The sequence below is a fragment of the mitochondrial genome of Podospora pseudoanserina (assembly GCF_035222485.1).
Source record: "Podospora pseudoanserina strain CBS 124.78 mitochondrion, complete sequence, whole genome shotgun sequence".
In the NCBI taxonomy this organism is placed as follows: domain Eukaryota; kingdom Fungi; phylum Ascomycota; class Sordariomycetes; order Sordariales; family Podosporaceae; genus Podospora; species Podospora pseudoanserina.
Genome location: NW_026946670.1, coordinates 11,802 through 38,729, shown reverse-complemented (window position 1 = coordinate 38,729; position 26,928 = coordinate 11,802). Strand labels below are relative to the sequence as shown.

The window sequence follows — 26,928 nt, the reverse complement described above, 5'->3', positions numbered from 1 at the left end:
CTACTTTATAAGGTAGTGTTTACAAAACTATAAGCTTTAGGTTTACTAGTTAAAGTTAATTTCATTAAGGGTCCCTTAATAGCCTCTATTAAACCTAAAAACCACTTATTAATATATTGGATTGTAAAGGAAGACTTACGAAAGCATGAGGTTTCGGTGGACTACTTAAAGCTCATTCTAAACTAGGATAACTTCTATTTAGAAGAGCTTGTAGAGTATCTGTATAGAATTGAGGGTTTAATCAAGGGAATCTACCTGCATATTCTCCTTCAACTAATTGTAAGTATACAATATACAAGAATAATCATGCAGCTACTACACTTATGATTGACCCAAAACTACTTATTAAATTTCAACCTGCAAATGCATCAGGGTAATCGCTAATTCTTCTAGGCCAATTATGTTACGTTAAAGGATTTACCCTTTAATCCCCATATTTTCACATGGGTTCAGACTATGTCATCGTCTTACTTAACTATTATGTCATTATTAAGTTTAATTGACGGAAGAGGCTCGTGGAAGGTTGTTATCATAAAGACTTTCCTTCTAGTCGTTGAACGTTCTTATTATTTATTATATATAGGTAAGTAGTATATATCGCGCGGCGTAGTATGCATACTTCGTAGGCGCAAGCTCGCTCTATATATTTTAAAAATAAGCTTCGCTTCAAGTTAACTTTGTATCGGGGCCCTTAAGGAACCGCACCGCACTGCATCACTTAAATAAGAGAAGAAGTGTAAAGTTTTTCTTGAAATTCATCTTCTTTTTACCTTATATTTATTAATTATAAGGGGAACTAATCCTAATTCCTTGTAGCTTTATTCTACATTATGTCAATATAATGTAAATATAGTATTTACATTATAAATTTTACAAAAGTATCGTGGTTAGATACCTTATTAACCAAATAACTATACCTCATCAGAGTTGTAAGGATCTTTAGAAAAGAAGTATTTACCGTTATGTATTTCCTTATTGTTTATCCTTTTTTTTAAGGTATTGTTACACAATCTAAATAAACGAGTACACATAACAGTAGGATACACCCCTAACAATTTATAATCTTGTGTAACATCATACACAAAGATCATTTTTCTTAATTTAGCTAAAATCTGTTCAGACTTAGTCTTACCAAACATAGGATTATTTTCACCCGATTTATCTCTAATTTGTTGAGCTATAAAAGCATCGGATTTAGCCTTATTATACATAGGATTCCTTTCACCTTTTTTTAGTTCACTCATCTTTAATAAATTTTCTTCCGTATGTTTGTAACCCATACTAGATCCTGGCATATTAAGCATATTTAAAACAGCCAAACCATAAGTTTTTAAAGCCCAATCCAAGTAAAACTTTTCTCTCTCTAATATATAATCTTTAGTGACAGTAGATGTTTTTCCGCAAATCTCTAAAATAATGACAGAAAAGTTATCATGTCCATATTTTAATATACTTTGATAGATTAAACTATTTTTTCTTAGAATAGAAGGCTGAAAGTAAGTACCTAAACGTTTAGACCCATTAATGGCACTACCTATATATACTCTACCTGTGACCTTATTAAATCACATGTATATTATAGACACATCTTTAAAGTCTTTATTTATATCGGACTTAGAGATGCTGGCTACTTGATACACCTTAATAGGTGTATGAGGGTAAACAGGAGATTTAGCTAAACTCTTAGAGTTTTCAGTATTTTTATTTGGTTTATTACTTTTTGGATCTTTTTTAGAAGGTCCTTCAGGATCTCCTTGTGTACTATGACTAGCCTCTGATGTATCAGATATATTTTTACTATCTTGCCCTAACGGATATTTAGATCCGTTGAATGAAGCTGAATAGCTCAAAAGTACAAAGACCGAAAGCATGAAAAACAGATATAATAAAACATACTGTAGCTTTATTTCTTGCTATTAAATAAATAAATTTATTGCAATTATGAATAAAAATATTTATCGTTATAAACTCTATCCACATAAGTTATAATAAATAACTCTTATGAAAGTAGAGTAGCAAGATATTTAACATATCACTATGTTTATAGGACTATATCTTCAACGTATAAGTTGCAACACGTGTAGTCTCTGAGGGTTCAACTAAATAAGTTGATTTTAAGTTGATTTCCTGCTAATTGTCTCATATACTATGAGAGTTCCTAGCATATAGTGTTGTGCGATTATCATATACCTATGATAAAGGGCCTACTTGACCTAAGAAATGTTGAGGAAAGAAAGTTACGTTAACCCCTATGAAAAGTATTCAGAACTGTACTTTAGATAGAGTCATATTATAATTTAAACCTAACATTTTAGGTATTCAGAAGTATCAACCGCTAAACATTGCAAACACAGCACCCATACTTAAAACGTAGTGGAAATGCATAATATAATTTTTCTATTATTTGGACTATATCTTTACCTTATGTAAATAATACTAGTATAGCAAAAGTGAATCACCTTAGTATTATAATGGTATTTTTTTTGATTAGTTAAACCTATAGGACGAAAGCTCCTCGCTCGCGTAAGAATATAAGTATCATATTAAGGTAATATTTCGGGACTTCGTCCCGAATGTATATAGTTTTATTTAAAAAGATATTTGACGTTTAGTCTCTGAACCTACTTTAATTATAAAGCTTGGCTGCTGATTCTTCTTATCAAGGTGAACTCGAACGATATAACCTTCGTTAAGTTACCTTTTAATAAAAGCTTCCAGCAATTTGTCAAAATGCAGAAGAACAAATTTAAGATTTTCTATATTAAATTTAACTAATGGCCCAGTTGAGCAACTACATAGTAAGTCAAGAAGATTGCTCAAAAATTTTTTTTTACATACAACACTGCTCACACAGTGGATCGGACTATAACTTATCTAATCGTTTAACTTAATAAACTTTTGATTGTCACGTTTAGTCTCTACGGAACCTACTCGCCAATAAATTGTGGAATTTATTTGCTTTGGTTTCCACGGTATTACCTTACATGAGGGTACATTTTTGGCTTCGCAGCGACCCTTCTATTTTCTGCATTAAGAAAACACATAAGGCTTCACCGTTAGCAAAATTAACATTAGGTTAGCTTTAGATAAAAGTCCTAAAGTAAATTTTACCGAAAAACGTATGAAATTTTTCATGGTGACATGACAACACGACACTTACTAAGAAAGCTTTTGATGGAATTTTTTTAAGGACTCTAATTTTTCACCAAATAAAGGATAGTTAGTACAATGAGAGATTATTTTTAATAGTACTTCTTTTTTATATATCTCTACTGCATAGAATTTACCGTAAGGATTTCTAACTTTATTTGTTGATTCAAAATACAGTTTAATAGCTTCAATTAAGTAAAGATCATCATTTTGCCCTATTGAAAAAGAATGGTTATTAGATTTTCTTATCGAAAAACAACCCTCAGCTTCTATAAACCCGGATAATCATCCTTTAAAATAGGAAGGTATTTTTAAATCAATATTAGATTTTATAATATTTAACTGCTGATCATATTTCAAATTTCTGTTTAATAAATAAGTTTCTACTGAAGTTTGAGTTAAACAAGTTTTTAGGAATGCAAGTTGACATATTTTCTTTGAAGTTAAAGGAGGATAAGTATCATAAATTTTTATAATTTCTTCTACTTCTTGCTTCTTATTAACTACTCAAATAACATCTCCTCCTTTACCTGTAACTCTTACTGTTCCACCTATTATTTTAGCAATTTGAACCAGCATATTATAATTAGATTGAATATTAGATAATTTAATAACTAGCCTATATTGTAAGGATTGTTTGCGTCAATGGTTAACTTGAATACTACCATCTCCATCCATCAATCCTACTCAAAACATTTTTATATATTCATTATAATCAATAACTTCATTTATAGTTGAATCACTTAAATTATCATTAAGAGCTTGCTGAGTCCCTCCTAATCCCATAACCTTCGGTTTAGGGATCAAACTATTAATACTTAAACTATCTTTATATGGTTTTAGAGTAGTAAAATAATTTAGTATAAATATACTAAATAAAACAATCAAAACCGTATCGTGGAATGCTATATCTAAAGAGGCGTTCGCTAAAACTACACCACTTACGAATAAAATTCATTAATCATTTAATCTTTCATAACTAAATATATAACCACCATATACAGCACCTAATTTGGCATATTTTTTTATAGTACTGTGACTTAAATTTAAAGCCTTTTGAGCATCTGTTACTCCATCATATTTACCTATAAACTTTCTATTGATGTCGTATACGAAAACTGCTTTTCTTATGTGACTATTTTTATTTATATTTGATATTAATTCTTCAGATTCCTTAGAAATTCAATTAGATATAATAGGAGTATCCTCTATATGATAAGGTAAATTAGTAAAATACCATTCTCCTCTAAATATAGTTTGTTCTTTTATAGCATCAACTATTGTATAATGGTTAGATTTAATTAAGTTAGCTATAGTAGAAACAGAAGGGAAAATAACTAATAATTCTTTAAATGAATTATAGATATAAACAGGGTAAGCAGATTTAGCTTCTATAATTCTTACTTTACTTTCAATAGAATGACTTTTATTATAAAAAGGATTATTTTCACCTGTTAAAGCTTTTGCGATTAAACCTTTAGTTATATCACTATGAACTCTATTTTTGGCTAATTGAGATAATAGCTTTTTAGTTTCTTCAGTATGTTTATACCCTAAAGAAGAGTAACCTTGTTTTAATATATTATAATAGGGTGCTACCGTTGTTATAAAATAAGTCTCTCTAATTATTAAAGATTTTACTTCTACGTGGTGTTCTAATATTAATAAAGAAAAATTGGATTGACCATATTTAAGTAAAGCTTTTACAATAGGCATATTTACATTTTGTCTACTTTTTAAAAAAGTATTATTAAGATAATTTTTCATTCTAGAAGCTAAATTAATAGAACTTCCTACATAAGAATGGCCATTAATCTTATTTATTAGACAATATACACCAGATTTATCTTTCTGTTCTTTTAAAATCTGAGCTCTATCTTCTTTAAAGTTTTCATATAATACTACAGGATTCAAATCTTTTATATTATCTTCTTTTAGATCACCAGAAGTAGAGTAATAACGAACAAAATTTTTGTGTTTATAGATAAGAGAATTATAAAATGATAAATTAATTAATGAATTTTTATTTCACGGACTATATCTTCTCGTAAAAATACTACGAGGACCACGTGTAGTCTCTGAGGTTCCTACTCAGATAATTTTATTTATCTTTTGGTTACCTGCTGATTGTTCAAAATTATACATTTTCACTGAATTTAAATAAAATTCTAGTAGTATGATTGTCAGAAGTCCCCAGCATATAGTGGTCTTTAAAGGGAGAGCTAAGTGATTTATTAACCCTCCAATTGTAAACATAAATACAAAACCTAAAGCAAATAACATAGAAGGAGTTAATCTAATAGAACCTCCATAACATGTAGCTAATCATGAGAATATTTTAATTCCTGTAGGAACTGCAATTATTAATGTTGCAGCTGTAAAGTAAGCTCTTGTCAATAAAGAGAGCGATTTTTGGACAGTATCTTAATTTAATATATAATATTAAACTTCTTGCGTGCTTGTCTCTGAGGATCCTTTAGTTGTAATACTTTTAATTTTTAAAATACCTTTACTATCTAAATGTTTTCCTTCTGTTATCATAATATAAACTTTTCTAAATTTAATATAATCAACATATTTACCTGAAAAAACATTATATTTATCGAAGTAATTTATTAAAACCGCGGCTGTTTTATATCCCGAACTTTTATAACATCATACTCCTGTATGGTATTGAGAAATATTCCCCATATCTAAACTATTATATAATAATCTTAAAGGTAGTTCATCGTTTTGTTTTAAAGAGAACTCTAATCTTACACTATACCCTGCTTTATGTGTTTTACTCTTTACAACACTTATATAAAAACAACCATCAGCTTGAGCAAAACCAGCTAATCAAGGGTTATCTAAAGATAAATAATTTAAAGGGGGCAGAACATTAATATTAAAATCTTCATAGTAATTGTGTTTTACTAATTGATCATATTTATAGTTACTTACAAACTTACCATTAATTAAAGATAATATAATTAACAAACCTTCTTTATTTTTACAAATATATCTTACAGCTTTTTTGTCTTTGATCTTATAAACGTTACCATGGCCGATACGTTTTTTAATAAAATAAGCCAAGGATGTATCAGTTTCAGAAAATATTATGTGTAATTCTTTTTTACCGAATCAACCGTCACCTTCAATTAATCCGGCTAAAAAATAACCAAACTCTTCCTCATTAAATTTATTATGTTTAGGAGCATGTTCAGATATTTTAGGTAATTCTAAATATTTAATATAAGTATTTTTAGTAACAGCCTGAGCCTTTGTACTAAAACTAAAGTTTCCTGCTGATTGTCTTGTATAATATAAGTAAATTTTGCCTAACGCAATTAATACGAGTGGATTACTTAATCAAGAGTTCCCAGCATATAGCAAGATTTTTCCCGTGAACACAAGTTTATCCACGTCTAAACCAACTGTATACATATGCAAACTTAGATAGGTTTACTCACTGCGTACTGCGTGAGCAAATTAAATTTAAACACGCGCACTTTTTTAACCTAGGTGTTTTTCTAATGTTCTGATCATTTAGATAAAATTTAATAAATATTTATTTATAATAATATCAAACCCTTTGCACCAATCTATTAACAGATCACTAAGTTCCGACTGTACATTCGCAAGCGTTTCAGCTCTACGTAGGTGAACCAGTCTGTAGCGATGATCCGAGTCACCGACGGTCTTCAACTAAGGGCATTGTTAACCGTTTTCACCATGTCCGGTTATTATTTAAAACATATTATGTAATACTTCGTGTTTCTCTGGGAAGTTGCCACTAATAATAATAACTAGGTGGGATTTTTAACCCACTGCACCTAATCAGAATATCAATGCAAAATTTGAAGATATCTAATCATTATCTTTATTTGTTAATAAACTTAATTCTTTTAATTTCTTCATTCCTTCTAGGGATTTATGTTCTTTATTTAAAACACAATTGTAAAATACTTGTCATTTTTCAAATGCTAATTGTTTTTTTGTTCTTAACATATAAACATTAAAGTATTCTATAACTAAAGGCAATTTATTTAAATTAGTTATAGCAAATCTATAATTATCATTTTTACGTGCATAAATTGAACCTGAATCTAAGAGATCTCTTAGATCATTAAATAATGATAATCCATATTGTTGATCGACAATAAATCTTAAACTAATACTTTTATTGGTTTTAGATACGTATACATTAAAACAACCTTCAGCATCTACAAACCCTGAGAATCAACTATTATTAAAAGATAATTTAACAGGTTTAGTAATCACATTTAAAAGATTATTATTTTTATTTAATAATGAAGATCATCTTATTAATTGATTGATTTTGTGTTTAATATGAAGATTACCATTGAATAGATAGAATAATAAAATAATATTAGCTTGATCTCTAACAATAAATCTAGAGAATTTACCAAAATCTTTTACATAACCAAATTGTAAAATATCTCTTATTTCGTATAAAATTTTAGACTCTTTTTGTGTTAAAACAAATACAGGTCTATTTTCATTAATACCTAAATATCCGTCTCCTTCGGAAAATCCTACAAATCAACCTAATCAATTAGGATCAAGTGTAGTATTAAATTTTTTAGAGTAAAGTTTATTAAATTTAATAAAAGATAAATCAGAGATAAAATCATCATTTTTAGCTTCAGCGGCGGTACCCATCATTCGAAGCTAAATGATAAAAGGATTTCTCCCTTCAAAACTGTTAATAAATATTTTCTGGCTGGCTGGCCGGCATATATCGCCCCACCCTCGGCGTAGCATATTTAGTCACCATCCTTTGTAGGAGGGCGGCCGTTCTGAGATATTTACCCATACAATTTGTATGCTCCTTTCACAAAGAGTGTCGGACTATATCTTCATCTTTTAAATTTTCCTAATGGTGTGCGTGCAAAGCCCCCCCTGTTTTATTTGTCACACTGTTATTTAAATTAATTTGTTTTTGTATAGTTATTATTTGTGATAATCCTTCATCAGTTAAATGTAATTTATTAGACATTTGATTATGTACAATAAATCATTTTTCAAAAGAAAGAACTTTTTTAGTTTGTAATGGAAATAATTTAAAGTAAGCTATTACATCATTCAATGCTTTAAAACCAGTCGCTGTATAACGATAAACACTATCTGTTCCTGATCTTAATGTTACTTTACCAAAACCTAATAATTCACATACTCTACTTAATATAATACTATCTTTTTGATCTAATATATAACGCATTTTTATAACACGACCTTGTGTATATCTTGAGTTAGCTGTAATAGATATATTAAAACAACCTTCAGCATCAGTAAATCCTGATAATCATGCATCGCGTAATGTAACTAAAACAGGAGTATTATTTAATTTTATAGTTTTAGAGCCAAAACGATTATTTAAAGCATTAACTCATAGAGCTAGTTGTTCTATTCTATGCTTTTGAGCTAAATTACCATTAAATAAGTAAGCTAAAAGTAAAATATGTGAAGGGTTATCAACTATTCATCTATAAAAATCATTATTTTTACCACTCTTTCCTTGAGGGAAATGTTTAACAACACCTATATTAAATTTAAATTGTATTTTATAAAGTATATCACTTTCTTTTTGAGTAAGAACGAAACGAACTCTTTTACCTTCATCATAAGTTTGAATAGCTCCATCTCCTTCTGCAAACCCAATAAATCAAGTTAATCATTCATCAGATAGATGACTTTTATTTTTAAATAATGTATTATAATAATCATGAAAGACCGAAAATTTAAAAGATGTCTCGCGTGTAGTCTCTGAGACGCTTTGTTTGCTATCCGAACGAAGTATGCTTGCGCAGGAATTCAGGGACAAATTGTCTGCTGATTGAGTATAGCTAATTAAATTTTTACCGTTCAAGGTACTAATTAGCACTAAACTGTTCCAGCATATAGCGAAATTAATTATATTCCCTATATCACTATAGGGTGAAGCCATCATGACTCAACTTCAAACGATAAATCCTAAAATTCCAATAGACATCATGGCGTACACCATACCAATATACTTTTCAATTAAATGAAAATGGACCATCTCTTTGCCGACGAAGTACAAAATTTATGAAAACACTCTATAATTTTTAATATTTACTCTCCATCATCCGAAAACGAAGACGGTGCACCCTTGTCTAATAAACTATTTCATTTAACCAAATAATGTTTTCAAGCTTTACCTAAATCTGAGGCAGGCGAAGCTGAATATGCATGTAATTGTCTAAGTTCATAGAATCTATTAGCCATAGTTAATCTTGTTAATTTTTCAGATCTACAAGGATTAACTTTAAAATAGTCATTAACTAGAGATAAAATTTCTTTTTTTTTATAACAAGTTCATTTAAATGCATCTTGTTTTACCATAGCATAGATAGTACCTCCGTATAATTCAACCAAGGCATCTAAAATAAATCTATTTTTTTGGGAAGCAGTTATAAAAATTTGACCTGACTTTTCATTCAAATAGATACTACCGTCAGTATCAAAAAATCCGGACAATCATCCATTATAATATGTCAATGGTTGAGTATCTTTTAACTTTATATCATATAAATTACAAATTTTACCTAACTGAAGAATTCTTATTGGATTTCGAATTAAACCATTTATACCATTTATTAAACTTAATAAACCAGCTTTATGATGTAATCTATATCTTAAGTAATTATCCCCAGCATGAAGCTTAACTGCTCCTCCGTATTTTTGTTTTATTAAATATAAAATACGTTTATCCCTTAGTTGTGTAACTATTTCTAGACTTGCATAACCTTTTTTAGATAATTGAAAACAACCATCTCCATCTATAATTCCAGCCAATCACTCATTAAATCTATCTTCCTTTTCTTTAAAAGGAGAACTATTTTTATTACGAGTATTAGCTAAACTATTTTCTGAGTAGTCGCTCGCTAAAGTACTGTATTTTAAGTTTTTCATTAAAAAATATCCTTTTTCTAATCTTATAGAGCATTGCAATAATGCAAATATTAAATCTTTTATCCTCTTTTTTTTAGAAAAAAAAGAAGACGTCGGCAACAAACGTATGGCCTCTGAAATTCCTACTCACATGCATAACCCAAGAAATTCTGTTATCCCGGGTTTGTAGTTTTCACTACGTGCTTTGGTTATCTGCGGGTTGTCCATTATTACCAGAATTTTTACTAGGAATGAAATCACGTAATTTAACGAGCTTCCACCTACCCTAGTATCTAGTAATAGTAAATTGATATATCAATCTATGGCGTCCCTGCATATAGTTTGTTGCATTATTCAGACGATGAAGCTGAATAAAGAGCCATATTGACCGAATACGCTTTTATTTGAGTAAGCAGATATTGTTGTACTTATTATACCAAAAGCAGGTATAATTAATATATAAACCTCGGGATGCAACATTAAAAAAAAAATGTGTGGACCATATCTTTAAACACATAACTTATTCATAATTTTTTCATTTATTAATAAGGATATTTCAGCTTTTAGCCAATAAAGATTCTGAAGGAGCAATATGAGCTTTCATACCCTTGAACTCATATATTTTTGGTATTAAATGTAATCTATTATTTTTAGCAGATCTTGAAGGATACTTTTTAAAGTACTCAATTAAGTTTAGTATATCTTCTTTTTTGGTAACATATCATTTAAAAGATCCCTGCCCACCACGATCAATATAGACATAACCTCCGAACAATTCAACTAAAGGTGTTAGTAACTCAGAAGTCTTTTGACTAGCTGAAATAGATAGTTGTCAATCAGTACTCTTTATAGTAACTGTTCCATCTGCGTCAAAAAATCCTGAGAATCAACCATTGTCTAATGTTAATTTTTCAGGGTATTTTAAAGCTATGTCATAATTAACACAAATATAATTTAATTGTATTAATCTGACAGGATTTCTTATAAGACCATTTACATCATCAATAAGATCAACTAATTTTTTTTTACTATGTAATCTATATCTCAATGCACTAACACCTGATCTTAATTTAATTGAACCGCCGTAAATATTCTTTACAGCCTGCAAAGCTCGTTCATCTCTAATATCCATTGTAATTTCTAAGCTTGCATAACCTTTTTTAGATAATTGAAAACAACCATCTCCATCTATTAATCCGGCTAACCATTCTTTAAATTTTAAATCCTTATCATTGTTACTTAAATTATGAACTGATCTTTTGTTTAACAAACGTATGGTCTCTGAAGTTCCTACTTGCGTGCTAAGCGCGTTGGTTACTTGCGAATTATCGTAAATTTTAAGGATTTTTACTATAGCGGTGTACAATAAAGTACAACTTATGCTAATAGTACCTAAGAAATATAAAACGAACTCCTCGCTTATAGTTTGTTGCGATAAATTTTCATTTAAGGGCCATTCTCGACCGAAGAATCCATTTCTTCAAATTTAACTTATCATTAATATAATTAATGTTTTCTTGTTAAATCCAGGTACCAGCGATACTGCTGGGCTTGTGCATATAGATTATGGAAGAAATCGACTATACATTAAGCAGCATTTCAGCTACCCATCGGTGAACTAGTCTGTAGTGGTCACTTAAATAACCAACGGTCTTTGAACGAAAAAAATTCCTTGACCGTAAACACCAATGTGGCTAGTATTAATATTAACTTTTCCTTATATCAATTTTAAACTGATATGTACAACAACGTGTACCAAATTATACACGCATTATACTTAAGAGTTGCAAGCAATAATTACTTAATACTAACTAAATCTAAGGTATATTCAGAGCTCGCGCCTAAAATATTCACTCTTTTGGATCTTGTTTAGTTTTACATCTGTCCTAAGAGCTTCATAACATATACATTAAACCTTGACTTTTTTTCCTAATATTTTAATTGAATTTATTAATTAATCTAGATTTTTCTATTATTTCTACACGTTTTACAGGGTCTAAATGATGTTTATTTAATAAATCTAGATGTATTTCTTTTCAAGCAATATAAGAAGCAGATTTTTTAGTCATTAAAGGATAGTTATCAAAATAAGGAAATACATTTTTACAACTATATATTCCACCTAATCTATATTCATTTACATTATCTATTGCATGTTTTGACACTATTCCTCCTTTAAATAAAACACAAAGATGTTCTAATATTACTATGTTTTGCTCTCATTTCTGAGAAATATTAAAATTAAAACTAAACCCTTTATTTTTATTTATTGAACAAGTAAAACAACCTTCTCCATCAGTAAAACCTGTAAGTCAACTATTATTTAAACTAGGTAAAATAGAAGTATGTCTAATTTCAACCGGATTTAAATTAATTCTTCCTTTAGTTACTCATATATTAAATCCTTGAATAAATTTTTCAAATTGTTCCTTTCTACGAGGTAAGATAAGATTACCATTAAACAAATGAATAAGTAGTTCAATTTCTTTTTTGTTTTGTGTAACATATCTACTAGTAATTTTAGATTGTGAAATTACTTTACCAAAACCTAAAGTTTCCTTTATGAATTCTAATATATAAATATCTATAGTACTTTGTGTAATAACAAAGCAAAGATCACCTCTGTTGTTAACAATAAAAGATCCTTCCCCTTCAGTAAACCCTATAAATCAAGTTAAGAATCTTTCTGAAGGTAAAGTAACGTTAGGAAAAAGTTCAACAAATTTTGAAGCAAAAGATCCAAAATTAAAATTATTTACTGAAGTATTATAATCATCCTCTAATTTAGACGAGGATGTTAATACATTTGTACTAGATTTATTAAATACTATTATTATAAATAAGATGGCTAATACTAAATCATTAATTAAAATATGTTTAAAGAAAAGATGTTGGAATAAAATAGGATCACCACCACCAGCTGTTTCAAAGAATGATGTATTAAAATTTCTATCTGTTAAAAGCATTGTGATTGCCAAAAATTAATTATCTTGATCTGCGAGACCTAGTCTCATGTTAAATAATAACTTAGAAGCTTAAAGCTCGCGCCTTAAATAAGCTTAAAGCAGATTCTCATACACTCACGTGTATGTTGGGGCCATATCTTAATTATTTAATTTGTAAAAGTTTTGTAAGTGATCCCATACGAAAACAGTTCTTTTATCATTCATATTTGATTTAATCTGTTTTACATAATCCATATTTTCTTTATGCTTGAATGGACCTTTTTTTACGGCTGCAAAGACGCCTACAACCTTAGCTCAATCATTAAAATCTAATAATTTTGTACCAAATAAAGGATATTTGGTAAGATAATCAACAACTGCTAAGTTAGCTTTTAAATTAGTTGTTCTAATTCTATATTGAGGGTTCTTGCTATCCATTCTAATAGATTTAACTACAGAATATAAACTAATAGCGATTTCTTCTAGAAAGAATAAATTATCTTTATTGCCATTTTTTTGTTTTTGGATTAATTCAAACTTACATTCTATTTTGGGATATTTACCAGATTCAGTACTTCTAAGCGAGAAATGCCCATCTGATTCTATAAACCCAGATAATCAAGCATTAGATAAGATAGTTTCAGTATTAAACCCTTTTTTTTCTATATAAGTACCTCTATATTCATTATATCAATCAATTAATTTATGCAAAGCAAAAATTTTATTAGTTTTCATTTTACCATTAAGTAAGTTAATAAACAACATTACCCCTTCAATGCTATTAACAGTATATATATAGGCATTAAGGCCTTTTTTTCTAGAAATAGAACCATGTCCTAGTTCCTTTTGTATTAAAAGAGCCAAGGGTAAGTCTTTCAAATGGAAAACTATTTGAATAGAAGGATAGTTAAGCTTTCCTTTATTAGATCTTTCAGATTTAGGTACATGAATAGTACCATCTCCTTCTATAAGGCCTGCTATATAATAGGCAAACTGCGTAATTGAACCATTAGCAATAAGAGCTTTATTTGTATAATTTCTTAAGCCGTATGTATTATAGCTGCTACGCGTACTTCGCGACCGTAAAACTTTTTTTAAACTTACACTAGAACTATTACAAAAAATAAAATCTGACGTATAGCCTCTGAAGATACCCAAAAAGTACAAACTTGATAGGTTTCCTGCTGATTGTGTGGTATATAACCACAATTCCCAGCAATTTTCCAGATTTAAACCCGGCACAATTTCTATAAACTTACCGGCTAAAACAGGTAAAGATAATAATAATAACACAGCTGTAATAATTACAGCTCATCCAAATAAAGCAAGTTTCGCTCCACAAAAGAATAAACGCGTTTATCAAATAAAACTCTATTAATACTTTATTGACAACCGCTATTTAGATAGCCAATGTGGTAACTTTAATCTAGAGTTATTATCAACCCTTGTAGCACATAAAGACTTCCCTATCTTTTTTTTCTTTTGTAATTCGAGCTCGCCCCTGTAAACATATTTTTTTTTAGAGCTTGCGCCTTATTTAAATATAGAGCTTGCGCCTACAAAAGAATTCAAATATAAGTCCTTATATATAAAAATTCTATACTACTTATTATAATTCTCTTGAAAAATTCATTCTTGATTTAATCAACAGAATTTTATCTAACCCCTCTTTAGTTAGATGTGCTTTAGATTGAATAAGAACAGATGCTTCTTTAAAATCCTTAAACTCTTCAGCTTTTGCCCCCAATATATGATACTCCTCAAAAAAAGGAATAATCTTGTCTACTATATCGTTAAAGTTTGTAACAGCAAATGTACCTATAGCAGTCTTTTCTTTAATAGAAAAAGAACCACAACCAAAAACTTGCGAAAAGCTTTCTAATAAATAGGCATCTCGTATATTTTGAAATACCAAGAAATTAAGAGTAACACTTATACCTAATTTATGTGTTTTAGATTTGCTTGTTTTAATTATAAAACAGCCTTCACCCGATACAAATCCTGCTATTCAGTATTTAATATCTGGATTATTTGAATCTAAAATAGCTTTTGGAACTTGAGGTCTTGTAACAGGTATAACATTACTAAAAGCGGATTTTAATCTTTCAGGTAAACCTTTATTTATAGAAGCTCTTATATTGATAATATTTATTAAACCTTCTTTAGTAAGATGTTCCTTAATTTTTACAATATCAAAAGCTTTTTTAAATAATAAAAAATCTGCAAATTTTTTAGTCTTTAGTGGATAAATACTAAAGTGTTCAATTATACAAGCTAAATCACTTAATCTTACTACTTGGTACATAGCTGTTTTTCCATGTAGGGTTACACTACCTACACCAAAGAAACGTTGGATTAGATATAAACTATTTGAATCCTTAGAATGTAAATGTATGTTAAAAACTAATTTAACACTTCAACCTAAAGTCTGTTTAGGATTTTTACTAATAGTTATATTAAAACAAGATTCAGCATCGCAAAACCCTGTGACATAATAGGGGTTTAATTTATTATTACTAGTAGTATATTTCGGTTTATTCCTTATATAGGCTAATAATAATTTTTTACATATTGAAATATATGATTAATTTTAAGTTACAATCAATATTAAAAATATTATTAATATATATAAGTCAGGGAGATTGAATGTCTATACATAGGAAATAGATCTTTAAACCTAGTAGTAAGTATATTAGATCAATAATCCTAGTATATCGTTTCACCCCAGAACCGGTTTCCCGGCGACTAGAGTACACCTTACAGTATTTAAATACTGAAGAACCGTCTACTCGTTGCTCTTTTACAGTAATAGATCTATGCTGAGATAAACCAATCACTGATTTAGATCCGCGATAACCCATTTCAGTTTTACTTCATCTGTAGTGATATTACCATACCCTGAGGCATTAATCAGGCCAGTTGTAAAGTTTCCTTTACAACCTTGGTTACTAGAGCTTTAGGGTGTCCCCGGAGTTTGATTCTTATACACAAATAGACGTAAAACTACCGTCTTCATGTAATCTAATACCAGGAGTTCTCATATTCATTATTGTTGTAATGACACTAGATATAATTTATATCTATAGTGGACTATATCTTCAGCGTATATTAAAATACGGTGTCTAACGTATAGTCTCTGAGGATCCTACTCAATAAAAGTTTAGCATGGGGAGCTTCCGCCCCGCAAGATCCCTTTTATTTTTGGTTTCCTGCTGATTGAGCATAGCCTATAGGATTTTCACTATTAAAAGTACCTATAGACACTGAGCTGTTCCAGCATATAGTTAGAAATTTAATATGAACCTCATTTGCGTAATATTTGTTTTTATAGGAATTTACATAAATATCCTTTATATGCTTTACCTGAATTAATATATTTAACCAATGTTATTTGAGAAGCGGATAGACCCTTGTCTTGTAAATATTCCACACATTTACCTAAACTAGGTAACACTATAGTGTTTTCTAAATTATTTACATCTGTTAATATAACTGCTTTAGATGAACTATTTAGAGGTTTATTTTTATTATACTTAACTCTATCTTTTTCCAACATTAAACCTAAATCTAAATAAGACATATCTTTAACTTTAGCTGTTAACACCGGCATTCTTGAAAAGAGATATTTTCCTAAATAAAAAGTACCATTTTCTAAATGTTTAGTAAATGTGGTATGATGAATATTTAATTTTCTAATAAAATCTATTTGTTGTGTTGAAAAAAAATATAAATAGGTCATATCTCTATTATACATATATAAACTCTTAGAATTTGATCCACTAGGATTATTTGCAACTCTTATAGTATTTAATGTAAAACTAGGGTCTAATAAATAATATTGTTCTAGTACAATTTCTGAACCTTTTATGTAATTATTATAAAAGGGAAAGACTTGTAAAGCAAAATTTTTTAACCTTTCTTTTTTTAAGAGAGGGATTAATAGACCACTCTCTCTATGAGAAAGATTAATATAACCATTTAATCTAAAAGCTAACTGTGAAGATGAACCTACGTATTTTCTACCTGTACTTAGGTGTGTAAATATATAAATACCAGGTATTCTTTCTTTACTATTAGGTAAACCAAGTTTATCTTTAAGAATTTCCTTAGTTATACTTTTTTCATTTAAATTAGTTAAAGTAAAACTAGGAGTATTAATTAAAGATTTTAATTCTTGATCTGTAATTTTAATATTACAGTAAGCTAAAATTTCATTAATTTTTTTAGCAGTCACAGCTTCACCATTATTAATAAGCTCAATAGCTAGAACATGGCTATGTTTATTAGGACCTGTTCTACCTAATATCTCTTTTCAACGGTTGTCCAATTTAGATTTATTATTTTTTTCAGGGGAACTATTTTTTTTAGAGTTATTATCACCACCTGAGTTGTTGTCATTACTAAAGTTGTTTTGAAACTCTTGTTTAGGTTTAGTGCTAAAATAACATTTATTAATAATTAATGTAAAGCTTCTTGAATTTTTTAAAAATTTAAAAACAAATACAGAGAACCCGAAATTCATAGCCCCTAGTAAACTACTTACCCCTGATAGGTGTAAAGCAAATATAGCTAAATCCACACTAGGTCCACTATGACTTTGTACACCTGATAACATGGCGATCAAATTTATCAAATACAAATAACAATAAACAATTATTCCTGTGAATACAGAGGAGGTAAATCAATATTAATTAACATCTTAGTTATTAGCTAAAAAGTTAAATAACTTTGACCCCCACCAATATATACAGGAATAAAAGGTAGCTAATAAAAAAGAAGTAGCTTACGCTCCCCTACCTACTATGTGTGGGGTGGGGAGCTTGCGCCCCAGATACACTAGATAATCTTCCTTTATTCATCCCACCTTTTATAGAAATAATTTTATTTAACCCTTCGGTTGTTAAGTGGTGTTTATCCTGCATTAGTGTTGCGATTTTACACCAATCGTTAAAGTCTAAATTTTTAGAACCTATTATATTGTATTGAAGGAAAAAAGGTATTATTTTAGTGTAAATATCTGTAAAATTACTAACTATATAGCTTAATCAGGGACCTCTGGGATCTTTTTCTATATATCCACACTTAAAATAAGAAATTAAACTTTCCATTAGTTTTTCATCTCTAGCATGTTGAGTTACTTGAAAAATTAAAATAGATTGAAATCCTACTTTTACAGAACTAGATTTTTTTAAGATAGATTTAAAACATCCCTCACCCGATACAAATCCAGCTAACCAATTAGGATCTGGAATTATTTTATTATAAACGGTAGGTCTGAATGCAGGAATACATTGTGGGAAAGCGGCTTGTAATTCCTCAGATAACCCTTTATTAATAGAAGCTTTTAAAGATACTATTTTATATAACCCAGTCTCTGTTAAATGTTCTTTATTATTGAGCATTTCTACTACTTTTTTAAATAAAAGATAATCCCCTAATTTTTCAGTAATCAAGGGGTATTTATCAAAAAAAGGTATAATAAATTTCATAATTTGTTCGGAGGATTCTATTCTATAACTAAAAGTACCCTTACCATGCTTTTTTATACTACCTAATCCTCCAAAAAAAGTTTTAATAGATTCTAATAAAAATAGATCTTTTTTATCGACAGCTATAGAAAACACAGCCACTACAGTTCACCCTGTTTTATATTTAGAGTTCTTTCTAATTCTAATCATAAAAGAACTTTCAGCATCGCTGAACCCTACTACTATTCAAGGATTTAAAGTTTCCTTACTAAGCTTAACAGATTTGGGTAAACTTGAAGAATAAAACCGTTTATTAGTTATTTGATTAGAAAGGGCTTTGACTTGATAATTCCTTTCGGAACCCATTAGAGTACACCTTAACATGAAACCCTTTTTTAGAAATTTTTTAACTAAAAAAGAGTTTATGCAACTACCGTCTACTCGTTGCTCTTTTACAGTATTTTTATTTAATGCTGATTTAGATCCGCGATTACCCATTTTTTTTTCAATCATCTTTTGACTTGTTACCATATAAGAGTCATTACTTCTTCCACCTCCGTATTTTCATACCAGGTTTGGTATCAAAAGCTTTAGGGCTTCCCCAGAATTTGATAGTTTTTCCCACAATAGTGATTCCCTAAATCACTTGGCAGGAGGGTAAATAGTTCATCCTGTACCAGCACCTCCTTCTATACATGCAGAGAATACTAATAATATTAAACTAGGTGGTAATAATCAGAAACTGATATTATTAAGTCTAGGGAATCGATAAACCTAAGTAGTTTCCTACCTAGACGGACTATGTCTTCATCCTACTACTGTCTTTTCGACTAACTATCCAGTTTAGTTAGCATAGTAGGAGTTTTGCGTATTAATGTATATTTTTTATATACACTCCTAATAAATTATCTTAACTAGCTAAGTAATTTTATTAAAGTCTCTGAGGATCCCTATGGTAAATGAATTACTTAGGTTTCCAGCACAACCCTCCCATGTATGGATAAGTTTTACGACGAGTTCAGTAATATACTTACTTTATGGTACAAGATATTTACTACCCTATGAAGTACCCAACTCGGTGTCTACCCATCTGTTGACTGGGTTAAATGATTTCCTAGAAAGGAATCAACCCAATTTCGAGAGATTCCGCGCTTATAGCAAAATAATAATTCCACTGCTCACGCTGTGGAACGGCATTCCCTGATTTTTTTTTTTCTCTGACACTTTGTATTCCTTTGCCTTACTACACTACAATCTATTCTTATGTATCGTCGAATCTAGCAAACTCCCCTTTAAATGATCTCAATTAAATTCAGTTCTTTTAGTATTCATGCGACTTCTTACAAATTCTACCGTCTTTATACCTTCAACGGTTAGGTGTTTATTATTAATAATTAAATAGGCAACCTTTTCTCAATCCTTATAGTCCAAGTATTTACTTGTATATAGAGGGAATTTATTAAAATAGTTAATTATAATACTTAAAGATACTTTACTTGATGCAGCAAGAGTATAGTATGTATTATTAGTTGATTTCTGCGTTTTGGTTAACAAGTTACAATTTAAGAATAAACATATTTGATTTAAAATATCAAAATAACTAGCGCTAGTTATTGGATCTAACACCCTTTGTTCAATTCTTAATCGGCAAGAAATCTTTCTTTTTTTTGCTCCGCTATCAGTATTTGTGTATTGTACAGAAAAGCTACCATCCGAATCCACAAAACCGCTAAATCAACTATTATTTTCTAAACTACCTTTATTTAAAGGTAATTTTACGAAATGAGTACTGTGGTTTTTATTTAATCAATCAATCAAACTATGAAGTTGATGAATTTTAGGAGTCCTTAATTCCCCATTTATTAGATTTACAATTTTTTTTAAACCTAATACTGGTGAAACTACTAAAACACAAGCATTATCTTTAGTTTTATACCTAATAAACCCGGATCCTATAATATCGATTAGATTTTTAGCTAAAGCCTCATTTTTTAAACCAAAAGTAATACAAAATCTAGGGTTATGAGCTTTACTTCCTATCTGGTTTTGAATTCAGATATGTCCATCACCCTCGAATAAACCAGCCAAATACGAGCCAAAAACCTTATAGGGTTTATTGTAGTCATTACTAGGGCAACTAGGCCCATTAGTATAGTTAGGCTTAGGTGCTACATCAACAGTAGAAGAAAAAAGGAGGACCTGACGATTCTTTGCCATATCAGGCCCACCTACTAAAAGAGGTAATAAGAAATTCATTTTGTTGTAATCGTTAAATTACATTTGGACTATATCTTCATCCATTAAATTAATGGAGTATAACGTGTAGTCTCTGAGGATCCTAAATTAAATTTTAATTTATTTTCGTTTCCTGCGGATTATCCATTATTATTTTTATTAGTTTTAAGGGCTATGTACGTTTAATAAGAGCTCAAAGCTCGTGCCAGCCTTAAATTTTCACAGCTCCTATAATAAAACTTTAGGAATTTCCCGCAAATAGTTATATTTTTATATGATAGTATTACTACTACCTTTGGCAATTTCTTAATTAAATTTTAACTATCAAGAATATCTAAATGAGAAAAATCAAATTCTTTACGTTTATTATTAAATTGATCTTTAACTTGCTTGATTTCTTTTATATTTTCAGTGGTTAAAGGTTTACCATTACGAAGTTTAATTTGTTCAACTACATATTTTCAATCTTTATATGCTAAATATTTAGAAGAATATAAAGGATAACGGTTAAAATAATCAATAACTTTTGTATGACTTTCTGAGTTATGAGATATTACCATAAAAGAATAAAAAATCTTATCTTTTTGTTCTCTAGATCTAGAATATAAATTAACTTTAAGATATCTAGCTATTTTATCTAGTATTTCAAAATAACTTATGCCACCTTGATATATTGAAACTTCTCTATGATAATTTTGTCTTAACTCTATGCGGAAAAAAGCTTGTACTCTTTTTGAAGTAACTACACCTTTTTTCTTTCTATCTGTTAAAGTTATACTGAAATTACCATCTCCGTCTGTAAACCCAGCTAACCAACTGTTACTATCTATAGGTGATAAATCCAAATCTAAAGGTTTAATATCCGTATCCCTATTAACGTTAAATCAAAGTATTGTACGATGTAATGCTTCTATTTTAGGTGTACGCATATAACCATTTATAATATGGATTATTTTTAATACATCTTCACTATTTTGAATACTTCATAATACACAACCTTGACTTTCTCTATTGTATATTTTACCTACTTGAGTAATAGATGTTAGTTTTTCAGCTAAAGGTTTATCACTTAAACTAAAAACTATTATTAATTTAGGTGAATATTTCTTAGCTTTTGAATTTATATCGTGAACAGCAAATGAACCGTCAGCCTCAACTAATCCAGCTAGATAAGGACCCAATTTATCTCGTAAGGAATTTAAATTATTTTTATCCTTTGAAGATACTAATGTAGTAAAACTTTGAATTTTATTCTTACCAAAACCACCGATTAAAGCTGGCATACGCTTTATCACAAACTTTCATTCATGCGCGGACTATATCTTTACCTTTAAATATTAAATATTTATTAAGGTATTCACGTGTAGTCTCTGAAGATCCTACTTTATAAAAGCGTTTAATGCTACACTGAGCCCTTTTATATTTGGTTTCCGGCTGATTGCCTAATCCTTTGATATGTTACTGTATTCTACTGCTTTTCTTTTAAAAGAAAGTCTGTAGTACTAGTTCCAAAGGCTCTAAAGGGATTCCAGCATATAGTGAAAAGAAAGTAAGCTATTTCTATCTTACCCGGCCATGCCTTTTCTATTTTATATATATTTAATTTTTATATGTAAATTTTCATTTACCTCGATAATAACCAGATTTATTTCCTTTTAGGTACTCTCTAATAACTTGACGGTCACCTTTTAAGTGGTTAGCTAAACTGTTTAGAGAATTAAATACTAGATTTTTTCTTGAATCATCTTTAAACTCAGCTAAAATAGTTTTAGCTGCGGGATGTTTAACAGTATATACACCCCGTTTATCTTTAACTAAACTCTGAATTTGATCCAAACTAAGTAGGTTAGTTTTAGGAGATTCTTCTATTAAATCTAAAGAAAAGAAAAAAGCATCTAGGTATAAGGTACCTGAATCAATACAGGCGTTTAAACTAGTATGATGAATATTTATTGAATTATACATATGTTGTTTTGATTCAAACATATATAATAAAGTAAAGTCATCAGCACTATATACAAATACAGGTGTACCTCTTTGTTTACGAAGTTTCTCTCGTATTTCTGGACTCATAGGTTCATGATATCCAGAACTACTAGCTATTAAATCTACATTAAGGTTTGGTTTTAGACTATCAATAAAATGTTGTTCTAATCCTACTACTTGTTCTAAGCTAGATTTTTCATCCATAATATAAATAGTTAATTTCATATTATTAAAACCATGTTTGTTAAAATAACGTAGAACTCTACGTGCTTTAGTTTTAAGTATAGAAGGCATAAAATAAGAACTTATTCTATTGTATAAATTAATAGAATGACCTACATATATATGCTTACCATCTAAACTTTCTCAAACATAGACACCCTTTTGCTTTTTAGTCACTTTAAGTATAATATCCCTGTTATTAAAAGGATCATTTACTAAAACTTTAACATATTTATATTTAGGATTATTAGAATTGTTATTACCGTCATTATGATTATTACCTGTTAGAAAATTGTTATTATCGTTATTTACCTTCTCTATTTTAAGAGAAGGTTGCGATTTAAAATTAAATATATTAAATTTTTTTTCGACCATAAAGAAAATCATCAGTAAGGCATGCGCTGTAATGATGCTATTATATAATTGGTTATGTAGGATAAGCAGCCAGTCCTTAGTCTATATAGACCTTAGAAACCAAAAACTCTCCTCCGAACCGTACGTGCGACTTTCACCGCATACGGCTCTCCATCAAAGGTAATATGCGATTACTAATGTCAAATGTTACTATGAGATACTTAATTATTGCTAATATTATTCTCTAAACTTATTGTTGATTCAACTCAGGTTTGCTTATATCTTTCATATATTTTAAAGACATCCCATCATATTTTCCAGTATGGACCTTATTGTGACAACTTATGCACAGAGTAACTTGTTTTCTGTTTATAGCAGCTAACTGCTTATCAAACCCACTAAGTTTTACATCTATAGTTCTAATATGTTTAACATGATGAACTTGTAAATTATCACTTGCACCACAGCTGGCACAGACATAGTTAAAAAAACTAACAGTCCTTAATGATCATTCTACTACTTTAAGATTGTCTACAAAATTAGTCTTACCTTTAAAATTTTTAGGTGTAGGTAATAGATTTCCTTTTGTAAATTCTATGCTTTTGTTATCAGTACCTGGTATTTCAAATCTCAAGTTGACTCCAAACTTCAAGTATACCTTTCTAACTGTTCCTAATTTTAGTTTAGTTGCAAGAGTCTTGGCTAAGCTTTTTCTTAGTATTCAGTAGATAAGTACTAATCTTGGTTTATTATCAGCGAAGGAATAGTAATTAATATAACCATTTCAGATCATCTTATATCTAAGTATAATATCTCTTATTGGTAGATTTACCCATTTTAATATGGGTTGAGGTATTAAGTTATCTTCATTAAGAGCCTTGGACTTCCAAATAACAATACCTTTGTCAGCTAACTTTGTTACCAGTTTACTGATTGGTGCATTCATTACTGTGGAAGTAGTAGGTATTCTTTGAGGATGACCTTTTATATTCTTAAATCTTTTAATCTCACCCTTTACACTTGATATTCTCTGAATCTCAGTACCTAAGAAGTAAGCCTTATCTTCGGAAGCATTAGTTATTAGAGTTTTCTCCATGGATAATTCCAACTTTAATATATCTTTTAAGTAAGCAGCTATTCTCTCCTTTATTGCTCTTGCTGTTTCAGATGACCCAGCAACGCCAATAAGTCAATCATCAGCATATCTTACATAGTATATCTTAGCTAGATCTGGATTAGGAATCATGGAAGGCATAGTAGCTCTAACCTTGATTAACTTCATTCTTTCTAACTTTCTACCGGAATCCAGCTCTTGACCCTTGCTCTTTAGCTTTCTTTCTAATCTTGTAATTTTACCTATTCTACTGTCAATTACAACATATGCAGGGTTTTTACTTGTGTGTTTACCACCTTTAAGTTTCTCATTAAATTCGTCCACAATATTCTGGACAAACTCATCAAGTTCGTTAAGTACTAGATTTGAAAGTATAGGACTAGCAATTCCTCCTTGAGGTACCCCAATTATCGAGCTTTTATCTTTATCAAATTCCACATAACCAGCTTTAACCATTTTCCAATAAAGATCAATGAATCTTTGGTCCTGAAAATGTTTAACTAATAGCTTTTCAAGTATGTGATGATCTATATTATCAAAGAAGCCTTTAATATCTCCTTCAATAAATCATTTAATACCATTCCAATATCTAATAGTTGCTAGAGCGGAGTGACAACCTCTACCTGGTCTGAACCCATGTGAGCTACTGTGAAACCTTGGTTCTAGAACTTGTTCAAGTATGGCCCTAAAGACCTCTTGAACTATTTTATCTCTAGGAGACGCGATTCCTAGTGGTCTCATCTTCCCATTCGCTTTAGGTATGTACACCCTACGCGTTGGTCTAAAACGGAATTGTTCACTCTTCAGTTGTTCCGAAATTTTTTCAAATCATTCCTTAGAGATTCCATCCAGTGTCTCTGAGTCGACCCCTGGTGTCATGTTACCTGGTTCAGATTTAATATTCATATAAGCAGTATAAAGAGCTTCAAGCTTGCAAATTACTTCATAAGCGTTGATACATTGCCCTCTCTCATTGTACATAAGCATTTCTCCTAGGGATCCTTGACCCTTGCGAGCCTCAGATTTGGGAGATACCTTTGACTTCCGTACTTTGGTATGTATCCATTTACCGGATGTCACACCTACTACTACGGATCCGTTACCATAGGAATTTCTCCCCTTAGGCAATCCCGAGTTCCCCACGTTAAGTCTTCGTCTTCCCTTAGCATTGTAAACTATATGTCCTCTCTCCGAGGTAGTAAATGAGTAACTGTTTTTGATTAAGCTTGCAGATATCTTAATCAATACTCAATATAGGGCTATAGCTATCTTAATCCCTATGGAAACACATAATCCTACCATAGTTAGTAATCTTAATACATAGGAAGCTTTTACCTCTCCACTCTCAACTGATTTAATAGCTATCGTTAGATATGGATTTACTGACATGCTACACTCCCTCAATCCTTTCGTCATGAGATAAGTCAGTAGGTTTAATAAGCAACAACAGTAGCTTATAGGGTCTAATTCCCCGGACTTAAAACGCACGTTAAACGGCGCACCTGCAATATATTGAACACCTGGCCCGCTCAACTCCATTCTAATTAATACAGAGAACGCTGTACCTAGTAATCCCGAAAATAATGCAAAAATTAAATATAGAGTCCCTATATCTTTAGCATTTGTAGATAACATTCATCTCTCGATTCACAATGATACCCCTCCTGATATTAGTTTGTCTTTTTTTAAATTGTTAGCTTCATCTAATAATGCTACTTTATTTTTTTGTTGAGATACAACAAGACAATCGACATCATTTTCAGACAAACTTTATTTTTTGTTATTCTTGCATAAGCTATTTTTTTTTTATAGTAATATAGTTAATATAGTTATAATATAACACAAAGAGGAGCATGGCGAATAACTTCGTACGTATGCCACCGCGTCATACCATAATACGACACAAGGTCGTAATATAATATACTATAAATATATATAACCACTATACACAGACGAACAATTATTGTTTCGAGCTCGCGCCTTAATAAAATATTTTTCCTACATCAATTAATATTTTATTAAACTGTAATAGCCAAGACATTAAATATATTTTTCACGAAAATTATGTAGGAATCGAACCTATTACTTAAGATTTGCAATCAAAGTGTAAACCATTTACTTCATAATCTTTTATGGTAGGCTCTCCGATTTCGATCCGATCTAGCCTACAGATCAGCGTTAATGTATTTTTATAATGTAAACACTTCACTTCTATCTTAGATTTTCTATTTTTTTTTTAGATTTCAATTAGCTACTACCAGTTTACTTACTAATCACACAGTTAACTTGTTTGATGGAGATGTCTGTATTTATTTTGCAAGGACACAGGTAATCCTTTACTCTTCAATTTACGCATAACACTGCTACATCTCAATCTGCCTCACTTTTCTATAGTTATTCCATAGAATTTTTAAAGATAGTTTACTCTATCTATTGTTTTTATTATAAATTAATTTCTCATTAAATATTTAATTAGCATTTGTTGTTCTTTAGATCACAATAATTTAATAATATGTAAAAATACCTTGATATTTTG

The 26,928-nt window shown here is 29.8% G+C and overlaps 1 protein-coding gene and 1 non-coding gene across 2 annotated transcripts, besides 33 other annotated features; both read right to left on the bottom strand. All coding sequences in view use genetic code 4, as the record gives it.

Moving 5' to 3' along the window:
* Window positions 1-94: 94 nt before the first annotated feature.
* On the bottom strand, window positions 95-26,063 carry cox1 (cytochrome c oxidase subunit 1; the record flags this gene model as incomplete). Its single annotated transcript has 20 exons — window positions 95-395; window positions 806-816; window positions 2,212-2,382; window positions 2,787-2,804; window positions 4,045-4,094; window positions 5,388-5,544; window positions 6,550-6,579; window positions 7,113-7,115; window positions 9,110-9,169; window positions 10,456-10,542; window positions 11,531-11,541; window positions 12,950-13,043; window positions 14,271-14,345; window positions 16,028-16,074; window positions 17,529-17,625; window positions 19,133-19,247; window positions 20,694-20,734; window positions 21,973-22,000; window positions 23,295-23,355; window positions 25,895-26,063. 20 exons carry the CDS (start codon window positions 26,061-26,063, stop codon window positions 95-97), a joined length of 1,626 nt encoding a protein of 541 aa, XP_062795720.1.
* Window positions 396-805: a mobile genetic element.
* Window positions 817-2,211: a mobile genetic element.
* Window positions 912-1,871: a mobile genetic element.
* Window positions 2,383-2,786: a mobile genetic element.
* Window positions 2,805-4,044: a mobile genetic element.
* Window positions 3,160-4,044: a mobile genetic element.
* Window positions 4,095-5,387: a mobile genetic element.
* Window positions 4,108-5,385: a mobile genetic element.
* Window positions 5,545-6,549: a mobile genetic element.
* Window positions 5,593-6,549: a mobile genetic element.
* Window positions 6,580-7,112: a mobile genetic element.
* Window positions 7,116-9,109: a mobile genetic element.
* Window positions 8,030-9,109: a mobile genetic element.
* Window positions 9,170-10,455: a mobile genetic element.
* Window positions 9,250-10,455: a mobile genetic element.
* Window positions 10,589-11,200: a mobile genetic element.
* Window positions 11,542-12,949: a mobile genetic element.
* Window positions 12,006-12,947: a mobile genetic element.
* Window positions 13,044-14,270: a mobile genetic element.
* Window positions 13,173-14,270: a mobile genetic element.
* Window positions 14,346-16,027: a mobile genetic element.
* Window positions 14,623-15,318: a mobile genetic element.
* Window positions 16,075-17,528: a mobile genetic element.
* Window positions 16,339-17,526: a mobile genetic element.
* Window positions 17,626-19,132: a mobile genetic element.
* Window positions 17,807-19,132: a mobile genetic element.
* Window positions 19,730-20,692: a mobile genetic element.
* Window positions 20,735-21,972: a mobile genetic element.
* Window positions 21,034-21,972: a mobile genetic element.
* Window positions 22,001-23,294: a mobile genetic element.
* Window positions 22,316-23,293: a mobile genetic element.
* Window positions 23,356-25,894: a mobile genetic element.
* Window positions 23,529-25,889: a mobile genetic element.
* Window positions 26,064-26,450: 387 nt separating the features above from the next.
* On the bottom strand, window positions 26,451-26,521 carry trnC(gca). The gene has a single exon. It is a non-coding gene; the product is annotated as a tRNA-Cys (tRNA).
* Window positions 26,522-26,928: the final 407 nt, after the last annotated feature.